Here is a 12112-nt window from a genome sequence, read left to right as displayed (position 1 = left end):
CCACTATGTCATTGCTCTCCTCAGCTGAACAGGGAAGAGGAAATACAATGAAAGGCTCTTGGATCAAGATAAGGACAGGGAGAGACACTCACCAGCTACTGTCACAGGCAAAACGGACTTGACTTGGGGAAATTGGCCAATTTGATTTCTTACCAATCAAATCAGAGCAGGGTAATGAGAAATAAAACAAGATCTTAAAAACACCTCCTCCCCACCCCTCCCTTCTTCCCACTGTTAATTTTACTCCCAAATTCTCGACTTCCTCCCTCCCAGCGGTGCAGAGGGCAGGGAATGGGGGTTGTGTCAGTTCATCACACGCTGTCTCTGCTGACTCCTTACACGCTTCCTCTGCTCCAGCGTGGGGTCCGTCCCACTGGAGGCAGCCTCCCTTGGGCATCCCCCTGCACTAGTGTCGGGTCATCTCCAGGCTGCAGTGCATCTGCTCTGCTGTGGACCTCCATGAACTGCAGGGGCACAGCCTGCCTCACTGTGGACCACAGGCTGCAGGGGAACCTCTGCTCCGGTGCCTGGAGCATCTCCTCACCTACTTCTGCACTGACCTTGGTATCTGCAGGGCTGTTCCTCTCATATATTCTCCCTTCTCCCTCTGGCTGCAGTAGCTGGGTCATTTCCCCCTCCCAGTATCATCCCAGAGATGCTACCACTCTTGTTGATGGGCTTGGCCTTGGTCTGTCTTGGAGCCAGCTGGCACTGGCTCTATTAAACATGAGATATGAGCATGGACAGGTGTGTGGTACCTTTTCTACATTCCATTTTGAGACACTTGCAGTCTCTACAAGATAACATGTTATGAATAAATCCACCTGACTCATCAGTTTTATTTTAATAAACCATTTCCCTTTCTATAATCAATGGGGTAAATACAAGAAGGAAAAATACAGATAACGTGTTATGGTATTTGTCACTCGTTTGGTATGTTCCTTTAAATGAAACTTCAGTATTGTAATGCAGGGTACAAATACTTCTTTGATGGTTTGTTACTAATACTTTCCTTTTTCCCAGCTGGATTGTGTCCTGCAGTAATATTAACAGCTGCAAGATGTTTCAGTGCAGAGTGCATTGAAGAATAAAACCAGACAGTACTGGGAAAGTTTCAGAATAAAGGCTCATGGTGGAATAATTGAAATCTACTGTTACTGCCTTGTCAAATTGATACCAACTCCTCTTTTGCTCTTAAAATGAGTCTGTCCTTTTTGATCTCTCCACTTGCGTTTAGTTTCTGCATTCATACATTTAAATCTGATGCCATTAATATCTGTGTATAGTGTTCAAGCTGCTTGTATTAACTATGACTTCTGACTAGGTTTAGAAAGACTTCAAATTTACTTATATGGTAATGTAATAGGCAAAAGAATGGAAGTAAGTTGTGAAGGTCTGACAAACGTTTTAAAACCAAACCTGCAGTTCTTCTGTCATAATATATTGTAAAAGTAAAAATACATATTTTACATGGCTGCTGTGGAATTTGCTTTCTTTTGAGCAGAGTTGTTACAACAAGGAGAGTGTAGCAGTAAACAAGTGTCCTATCCTACGCATTCTGCTTACTGACACTGAGCAATCTTGGTTTCCTTTCAGATGCAGTTTCCACATCTGCTTACTCATCACCAGCGAAAAGTTTGGGAGACCCTGGAATCACTCCACTGTCTCCATCACATATTGTGGTAAGAAATGAACTCTTAACATATACTGTATGTTGACATTACTTTTTTCTGTGTATTTAATGGGACATAATTTGTTTAGAAAGCTGTCACTTCCTCACATCCCTTTTATGCTATCCATAGTCTTCAGTGAAATTTTGGTCACGCTGGGATTGGTGACAGAGCTGTCATTCATTTCACTGGGGTCCTGATTTTGCTTTATTTTTGTCTACTTGCTGAGCTGATAGATGTGCTCCTGCATATTTTTGTATTGAGCAGAAGGGCTTCTTGATCCTCAGGGTTCCCAGATTCTGTCTCTGTCTGGTTTGTTTAGGCAGCCCTTGAAACGTCTCATTCTGTTCATTAAAAAATAAGAAGGGCATAAATGATATTCAGCAGTAAAATCCAACTTCCCAGAGAAAGGAATCTCTTCCAAACTGTATGTATATACATATATATAGAGAGAAAGAGAGGAGTTCATAATAGAGCTGGTTTAGTTCCTTAAGGAAAAACTTCTAGAAGCAAGCAAATGTCCCATAAAAGTAGTGTTAATCTCTTGCACATCATGCTCATTTGGTTGATAAACTCCCATTAAAACTAGGTCTCATCTGTTTTTAAGGTCATCTGCATCATCTGTAACACAGTATATGCATGGTGTATTTCTCGATATTGCGAAAGGTCATGTTCAGAACACATTGCTACCCTTACCAGATTTTTTCCTTAGATTTTTAAATCAAGAGTTGTGCAACATTCCTCTTCTGGGGTTCCAGAGTGCACTCTCATAAATATTTGCTTTTATTCCTTTCTTTCTTCATATACTCAGTAACTTATTCCCTTTTTCTTCTGTCACAGTGCTGAATTTTATATCCTCTTTCAGTTAGATTGTCTCCTTAAACTCTTAAGTTTAAGACATAAAAAGTCTTAAGGAAGACATATAAAAACCAGGTTGCCCTAGTTGAAAAGCTGTGTTAGGAGGACCCAAACAAGGCTTTCATTATTTCAGACCAAACCTTATTACTCTTGTTTCTGCATTTTAAGTAGCAGGCCTATGGGATTATCTTGGAAAATGTAGGGGTACAATAGAAAGGTGCTGGAAGTAGCAGGCATGGAGATAACAGTGATATAGGAGGAAGATCACAGAATCACAGACTGGTTTGTGTTGGAAGTGACCTTAAAGCTCATCCAGCTCCAACCCCTGTCACGGGCAGGGACACTTTCCACTAGAGCAGCTTGCTCCAAGCCCCTGTGTCCAACCTGGCCTTGAGCACTGCCAGGGATGGGGCAGCCACAGCTTCTCTGGCACCCTGTGCCAGCGCCTCAGCACCCTCACAGGGAAGAGCTTCTGCCTAAGAGCTCATCTCAGTCTCCCCTCTGGCAGGTTAAAGCCATCCCCTTGTCCTATCACTACATGCCCTTGTAAAAAGTCCCTCTCCTGCTTTCCTGTAGGCCTCCTTTAGGCACTGGAAGATGCTGGAACACTGCTCATAGAGTGGACATTTGGCAGATTAACAGTTGCTTCAAAGTGTGCTTGAAAACACAGGCTGAGCAGCTGGGTTCAGACATGACCTGTATGGTAGTAGGTCAACAGGTCTGTTCCATAGTGATTTTGCCAAAATGATGTGTGCAGACAGCTGTACTGCCCTCCTTCACTGTGTCCTGCCTTTAGCACATAGCCTTTTCACCAGTATTTCCATCTTGTTCTCTTCCTGTCTTGCTAAGCTGTTAGTGCTTTAACCACATCAGCTTGTGAAGAGTAGCTCCTTGCTGTACTTATTGTTCCTTTATGTGGGATTTATGTTAGGCAATAGCATACTGGGGAGTCATGCAATTCCTTGTTTATTCACATCATACTTTATATCACATCATTATCATTTGGGCCATAAGCCTCCCACCTCTTCTGGTTAATGTTCCCATATTGCCCTTGACTGTGCTGTTCAGGGACTGCAGGATTACAGGTAAAAGGCAGGAGCGGGATTCAAATTCACTGTAAGCAGCTCAACAGCTTTCCACGCTCTAGCACAGGCAGGAGGAAGCAGAATGCATGTAATGCTTACAAAATCAGTGTTATGTAAATTTTTCATAAATAAATAATTACCATAGGGTGTAAAGCTTATGGCTGTATTTTGGGTTTTGAATGGCAGTAATGCCTCATGTTTAGGGTTATGACATAGTTGACTCCTAAAGCCACCAAAGAAGTCCCAAATATACCATGTTGATGGATATAAACATGTTCTTCAATTGATCAATTTTAGGAAAAATACCCCAAACAAACCAGCCCCCAAAGCAGTAACCCAGTGTTCAGCCGTAAGTTTTAATGATACCAGATAGTAGCTATTCCAAAGAAAATTAATGTGAAGGAAACTCCTGATTCCGAAGGTATATGAAAGGCTCCAGGAAATAGGTTGATTAGTATATTGAGTTTCCTCTTCTGTTGAAATGTGCAGCTTTCTGGTATCAGCTTCTGTCGCAAATGCAACTTAGGGAAGTCCTTATTTCCACTGAAGAGATGTGTATGTCTCAGAGAGCAGAAATCCTGAAGGGTAAGACAGGTTACAGTTACTCTAATCAGTGACTCGGTGTCTATTTTGCTTCTGCTGTTTAACAGAAGGACTCTGATGCGGATGATGCTGTAGAACAGTTATTTCTTGTTGTTGTGGCTATTGATTTTGGCACAACATCCAGTGGCTACGCCTACAGCTTCACCAAGGAACCAGAATGTATTCATGTAATGAGGTAAGGGCTGCAATGCAGCATTTAGTTTTTGATCGTGATAGCATGGACTGTCTGCAGTAGCTATAGATATTCTCTACAAGAGCCTGAAGTGTCCAGATTTGTTTAGTGTTGCCACAGTGTACACGTTTGTCATGGTTATAGTTTTTTTTTGTTGCATCTTACTATATTCTGATTTGCTTTAATAATCTATGTGAATATATCCTCTCTTTTGCTGAGTTTACATGATGACATGAGCAAAGGGAGGGATCAGTGAGTGTTTAGAATTGCTCAGGGAACAGTGATAATTATTAAGTCAGGATGCTCTTTCTTGGAGATTAAGAGAAACTGCACGTTTATTAAGGGTCATGGCATTTCAGAGGTGCTGCCTGTCCCTTGGAATCATGTTTGTTTGCAGTTGTGTCTGCGACTTAAGTTACTTGCACACAGAAACTGGTAGTTCCTTTGGCTGATTTAAGCTTTTTAGCATTAAATTTAAATCAAATGTCTGAATGAACTAGTGATACTGGGAAATAAGCAATCAAAGGGCATGAATGTGAAAATTAAGGTTTGAGAAATCTGTTTTGTATTATAAGTATGTAAGGGACATACTTTAGGTGCCATTATGTGGGTTGAGGTATTTTTATTTCTTGATTAAATCAATACCATATAAAGCTATGCATATAAATCTAATGCAATCACAAATGCTGAAACTATTATGGCAGGTGCCTGAAAGGACTGCCCTACAAACCATTTTTATAGTGTTTTATATGGTTATTTAAAACTTGGTTTTTAGAACTGAAGCCCTATGCAATTCTTATTAAAACTCTCTTTAAAATGACTGTATTGTAACAATTCCAAGGTATAGATAATTTCAGATACAAACAAGGTATGCATGAAAACCTTAGCCATACAAGTGCTCCTGAACAAACCAGCTGTAGGTAATATACTGTTGGCAGCAGTGTAACCCCGAGAACAAAAGGGCAAAAAGACTACCTTGTAATCCAGTGTGATATTCTGTGATTTTTCTAAGCAAAGATGCTAGCTGAATGCAGCTCTGTCTCAGCAGACAGTATGGATTGTGCAGTCAGCCTCCGTAGCAACTTTTGTATACAGCTGCAAGTATTTCAGAGATCCAATGCAGCTGAGTGGTTTGAAATACTGTCTAAAGGGAGGTAAACTTTGCATCCGGTTGCGAAGATACTTATCATTTTCACTTTGGATGAGTAATGCTTCAAGGCCTTTTATGCATCTCATCCATCTATTGTTCTCTGAACAGCACAGGAAGCTGCGTGAGGCTGGAAGTCAAAGGCCAGGCCATGTGTTGCTGTCTCAGACAGGTTACAGGGTTGTCAAGTTGGAACCTATTTTCATTAGTTCCACTTGTCTTATGACAGCAAATGATTAATCCACTTTCTCGAAGAAGCTGGATGAAATGAGGGAATACATCTCCGAAGCTGTACCTGAGCAAACCTACTGTTGTTCCTATAATCTCTATGGAGATTTTACTAAGTGAAATCACTGCTCTTCCTAGTGATGTCCTTTATGCTCTTCGGATTCAAAATTTTACCTCAGGACCCAATTTTTGCCATTGGGTTCACGCTATACTGCACTGAATTACAGACTAGATCCGCCTTCCAGGATACCAGGCTCCTGCTGGGACACTAAAGTCTAGGTGCTGCATGGTCGGCTGAGACTGTGTTCCAAATGTTAATTGGTATTTTACTACATATAGTTCAGAACACCGCTTTTTCTTCCTCATTCAGTAATGGTAGCATGATTGTGATTTCAGACTGATGTAGATATGAGATACTGATGTAAAAAGAAACTAAACCAATTGATGTATTTTCAACCAGAAGGAAGGAACATATTTTGGGAGGGGAAAAATATTCAGATTTCCAACAACTTATTTTAAACAATGGAAAATGTTTTAATACCAAAAACGATTTACTTTCCCTTAATAAATACTACTGACAGGTGAAGGAGTTTTGGGAAGATATACCAAAACTTCCTTATGAAATAATATATATTTTTATAGCTATTTACATATAAATACACATAAATTGTGAAATTCAATGAAATGAATGGTGTATGTATCAAAATAAGGCTTCAGTAGTTCAGAAGGTATTAAGAGGTTCAAACTCTGTACATAATGGGCCTCACATGTTGGATAATTTACGAATACTTCAGCAGAGTCAATGTAACTTCCCGCCCGCACTCGAGAATGTTTACATGAAAATAAAGCCTACCAGTGATGCATCGTCCTCTTTGCTTCCTCACATATTTTCCACCTTCCCTACTCAGTGTTGATCCTTTCCAGACATTTAGATTTCTGACTGCCTGTTAACAAAGCTGTTTTTCTGTAGATATCTCAGTTAAGGGTAAGATGGGTTTATTGAGAAGGTCCTACTTCAGAAAAGAGTGAACACCCAGCGCTTTGCTACCACTCTGTAGTATCAGTACCACAGTATAGTATCAGCAAATTTGTGATTCCGGTTGTGTAATTAGTAGACAAAGTCATGTCTTTGTGTGCTTAATTGCTGTGATGCCCTAAAAAAAAATGAATTTAAAAGCATTGACATAACAAAGTTATTTGAGCATATATTGGCTTTAAATGCATGAGTAGCCTCACTCGTATCAGTAGACTAAAGTGTATATTTCAACTCGGGTGTGTGTTTCTAGATGATGGATGAATGACTGCACTTTGATTGCCTAGCATAAGTTAGTTATTGTCTTATCAATTTTAATTAAGGCAATAATTCATGCCTGTCAACTCTTCCTAGTTCTCCACAGCTTCTATAAAGATGATAGAATCCCAGACTGGTTTGTGTTGGAAGGGTCCTTAAAGCTCATCCAGTTCCATCTCCCTGCCGTGGGCAGGGACCCCTTCCACTGGAGCAGCTTGCTCCAAGCCCCTGTGTCCAACCTGGCCTTGAGCACTGCCAGGGATGGGGCAGCCACAGCTTCTCTGGGCACCCTGTGCCAGCGCCTCAGCACCCTCACAGGGAAGAGCTTCTGCCTAAGAGCTCATCTCAGTCTCCCCTTGGGCAGGTTAAAGCCATTCCCCTTGGCCTGTCCCTACAGGCCCTTGTCCCAAGCCCCTCTCCAGGTTTCCTGCAGCCCCTTTAGGCACTGGAGCTGCTCTCAGGTCTCCCCTTCAGGAGCCTTCTCTTCTCCAGGCTGCCCCAGCCCAGCTCTCTCAGTCTGGCTCCAGAGCAGAGCTACTCCAAGCCCTCGCAGCATCTCCATGGCCTCCTCTGGCCTCACTCAAGCAGGTCCACATCCCTCTTGTGCTGAGTGCCCCAGATAGCTGTGGTTAAAATGTATGTGAAGAGCCTTGCCATGAATTCAGCAAGCACTTCAGTGGTACAGGGGCAGTGCCAAAGCCAAAGTGAAAGCTGTAGAATGAGTTAATAATAGTGTCTCTGTTGGAGGGAATAGAGAAGGTATTACACAGTTTTGGAAAAACTCCTATTGATTTATGTACGCTTAAGTGAAGTTATAAATGTTTTGGCTGCTGGTTAAGCAGCAGCAATCTGAATGTACTTCACAAATGGAGAAAAATAAATGAAATAATACACGTGATTATGGAGCAAACTGCAGCCTGCCTTTGGAAGGTGGCAGAATGTGGTCTGTTTTCACTGTAACTTTACTTCAACCTTCAGGTTTTTCCTTTTGCTTCTCTTCCCTTTTTGATTGTAATTCTTGGCAGACACATGCTTGCCTTTCTCCTGCATACACACTTCTAGCTGTGTTCAGCTACATTTTGATGACCCCACTACTTTGTTTCCCTGACTGTTATGCTGCGGCTCTGTATCAAATTCTCACCACTCTGCACGGATCACTCTCTTTGCTCTGTCTGTCATCCAGGTTCAAGGCATTTCTCTAACCTTAGTATAACCTTGTGATCCTTCCCATGCTAACTTTCTTACTGCTTCTTTTTTCACTTTTAATATGCAGTCAGACCCTCTGTGGCTATAAACAGGTCAGTGCTGATACTCAGAGCTACTCCACTTTATATCAACCTAGGAACTGCTCTCATATGTCTGAATTTAGGCAGAAATCTACACCGGGTTCTGCTTGAATAGATTTGCAGCTCATACCCTGCTTTGAGAAGATATCTCCCATGTGCATTTAGAATACTTCTGGCTTGTATTAGTCTATGCTCTTAATAGGTGTTTCCATATATTTTTCTTTAGCCTGAGAGCAGTAATTACTATTATTTTACCCATATTACAGAATCACAGAATCACAGAATCCCAAGGGTTGGAAGGGACCTCAAAAGATCATCTAGTCCAACCCCCCTGCAAGAGCAGGGTAACCTACAGTACATCACACAGGAACTTGTCCAGGCGGGCCTTGAATATCTCCAGTGTAGGAGACTCCACAACCCCCCTGGGCAACCTGTTCCAGTGCTCTGTCACTCTTACAGTAAAGAAGTTCTTCCTGATGTTAACGTGGAACTTCCTATGTTCCAGTTTACACCCATTGCCCCTTGTCCTATCACTGGATATCACTGAAAAAAGCCTAGCTCCATCATCCTGACACCTACCCTTCACATATTTGTAAACATTGATGAGGTCACCCCTCAGTCTCCTCTTTTGCAAGCTAAAGAGACCCAGCTCCCTCAGCCTCTCCTCATAAGGGAGATGTTCCACTCCCTTAATCATCTTTGTGGCTCTGCGCTGGACTCCTTCAAGCAATTCCCTGTCCTTCTTGAACAGAGGGGCCCAGAACTGGACGCAATATTCCAGATATTGGGAGGCAGAAAGAAGACTGCAGATGAAGGTGTGAAATCTCAGCCCTGCTGACTGGTGTTCTCCACTAATTGACTGCTCCATCTGAGAAGAGTGAGCAGTCAAGAGTTACCATGCACATGCTTTTGCAGCTGCATCTCTCAAATAGATGTCACACAGGAATACTTTTAAAGCTCTGATTGCAAATGGTAAAGTCAGGTTTCCCCTTCAGTTTCCGTATTGCTCTTTCTGTGACCAAACAGTAATACAAGCTGAGAACTTTAGAATGTGCTGAGCAATTACTGTCTCGAGTTTCCATCAGAAACTCATCGGGAAGTGAACATCCAATTCTCTAGATGGCTTTGAAACTTTCAGCCCATACCACTGAGCATCAATTTGTCTTCATTTAAACTGCTCCTTAAGTGTACTTATTCTGGACAGAGCAAATGCGCCCAGCCGCAATGAAAAATAAAGAAGTTTTGTTATTAGCCATGTCCTATTTATGGAATTTCCTACCAGTGACTCAGAATGAATCATTAATGATTCCAAGCAAAACTGATAGCAGTCTGTCTCCTCTCTGCTTGCAGCGGGTGTGTGGGATTTAGCAATCTGGTGAAATAGGCAGCGTTTTCTGTTCATGGGCTGTGGGATCCCAACTTCCTCACATTGCAACCATATGTTTGCTGTGACACCTACTCAGAGTTTTCAAGCTGACCAAAGTACATTGCTAGCAGCAAGTTAGAAGGAATGACCTGGAGCAGAACCTTTGCCAGCTGATAATAGCTCAGGGCCTGAGCAGTGGGAACTAGAGAGGTTTAGGGAAGTTTTTCTGAGCAGATGAAGGTGGAAATCATTTAATTTCCCATTATGCTGTTTCTGCTTTCAGAGCAGTGGAATTGTCCTCTACACTGAGGTAAATGCATAGACCTGTGATGCCCTGCCATTGCTAGTGCAAAAAACTGGAAGATTTCACTCTGTTTGATCTAGCTGAGTGGTCTGAACGGTTTCCAGCACTTTAGAAGATCCTGTTCCTTGTTACTTTGCCAAGTATTAACCCCTTAGATTGTCATTTTCTGTATCGGTTGTCTGCCTTGGTCTGCAAGTCCATTAATTTTCAATTGCCTCAACTGTTTCTGAGAGTGAAATGGAAGAGATTTTTTTCAACAAGAATCAAGTAGATTGGAAAAGACATTTAAGATCATCCATGATCTTCCTATGTCACAGAAACAACTACCACAAAACAAGGCAACCTTTTAGTGCTTCGGAACAAGAACCTTGGCAGTAGTATATTACGAAAGTGTGTTTGGCTATCTTTAGAAAGAAGTAATCAACATGTGGTTTAATAATGAATGCAGTTGCCTGTGTGATCTTAACTTGGCTCCTGTTTGAGCTGTGTTATGATTATGTCTGACAACATAAACAGATTTTCCACTAAGGCCTTCTTAAGCAAATGTTTTCTGGTAAGTGTTTGTTTCCCATGCTGAAACTACACGTACATAGGGTGAGGAGGAGCATTACTGTGAGTTTCTTGTTCTTCCGTTCTGCTTTTTTATATGATGGAGCACTGAGGAGAAGACAAGAATGCTCACAGCTGTGTCTGTGCTTCCTACTGTCTGACCTTGTCCTGCCATGCCCTCCCGATTCCTGCTGCTGGGTGTTCACGTGTTCAGTGTTCTTATTTATTTCTTTATCCATTCTGTGAATCAAGCTTTGGATTGCTTTTGTCTTAATACTTTTGTGCTTCTTGGGTCTTCCTAAAGATACCTTTACAATCTTGGTAGGATAGGATAGTTTTATTCACCATTTTACTGGACAGTAGCGAGGGAAATGCTTTGGGGGAGATAAGATACTTGGGGGTTGGGATAGTCTGCTTTATTTTTGACAGCTTAAAACTTTTACAGCATTTGGGGCTTTTAAAACACAAAATCCATCAACTTCAAGTGGGTAGAGAGTGTGATGCAGAGAACTCGACATCTGCAGATGTGTCTTCAGAGTTTCAGGTGTCCAGGAAATCAGGCACAGGAGTCAATTCCGGTTGAACTGGCTTGTCTTGCTTTGGAGAGCATTCTCTGAGAGAAATGGGGCTTTAATCGACTTCTCTGCAGTTGTGCTCAGATGGCTTAAACAGGTCCCTAATTCAAAATGGGGAAAATAGTCCCTACAAAGAGGCATTCATGGACTCTGATTGACAATAGATAGGCTGCTCATTTTGAAGATTTAGGGTTTTTCTCAGTAGTGTTCTTGGATAATTACTTGATTTATTTTCTTCTGTACAATATGTATTACATGCATACACTTGGTTTGAAAATTTCAGTGTTGATTGTGCATGGCTTGCTTCAGGGAACCTGTATCCTTATCAGAGTATGCTTATGTCCTTAGAAATTATATGACTAACTGCAAAATGTATTGAATTATCTGAAATGAAAATGACAGTCTTCTTTTCTTGGATGTGAATAAAACCACTTGCTTTTGGTATTATAAGGATTGAAATTAGTGTTGTTGGAAGGTGAAAGTAGTCTGTGCAATCTGCCACCACGTTGTTTTCCTCACGGTACCCTGTTTTTCCTGCTGCTCCAAACATTAGTGTCACTTACTGAGGCTCTTTCACTTGTTGGATAGGCGATGGGAAGGTGGAGATCCAGGTGTATCCAATCAGAAGACACCTACCACTATCCTCCTAACACCAGAGAGGAAGTTTCATAGCTTTGGGTACGCAGCAAGAGATTTCTACCATGACTTGGATCCCACTGAATCAAAGCACTGGTTGTATTTTGAAAAGTTTAAGATGAAGCTACATACCACTGGTGTAAGTAATAACCAATTCCCTTGAATAACTGTGAGCTTGCAACTCGGATTACCTTCCTGTGAACAGTACTAGATTGCTGCCTAAAGACTGTCAACTAGATGTGAAGCAGTTCTATGTTTAGAGAGTAAATAGAATAAAGTCAGTTACCATTATGATTCATTTTGCTTCTCGCTGCATTTGGCAAGTGTATTTTGCCAGCCTTG

General features: G+C 41.6%; 1 protein-coding gene across 1 annotated transcript in view; it reads left to right on the top strand.

Moving 5' to 3' along the window:
* HSPA12A (heat shock protein family A (Hsp70) member 12A) overlaps positions 1-12112 on the top strand; it is a 63331-nt gene that overhangs the window by 16010 nt on the left and 35209 nt on the right. The window contains exons 2-4 of the mRNA XM_065672342.1: positions 1597-1682; positions 4264-4391; positions 11723-11909. Coding sequence (XP_065528414.1) covers positions 1597-1682; positions 4264-4391; positions 11723-11909 — 401 coding nt within the window. The remainder of the gene's footprint in view (positions 1-1596; positions 1683-4263; positions 4392-11722; positions 11910-12112) is intronic.

Source organism: Lathamus discolor, chromosome 3 (genome assembly GCF_037157495.1).
Source record: "Lathamus discolor isolate bLatDis1 chromosome 3, bLatDis1.hap1, whole genome shotgun sequence".
In the NCBI taxonomy this organism is placed as follows: Eukaryota; Metazoa; Chordata; class Aves; order Psittaciformes; family Psittacidae; genus Lathamus; species Lathamus discolor.
This window is presented reverse-complemented; position numbering and strand designations above follow the sequence as displayed.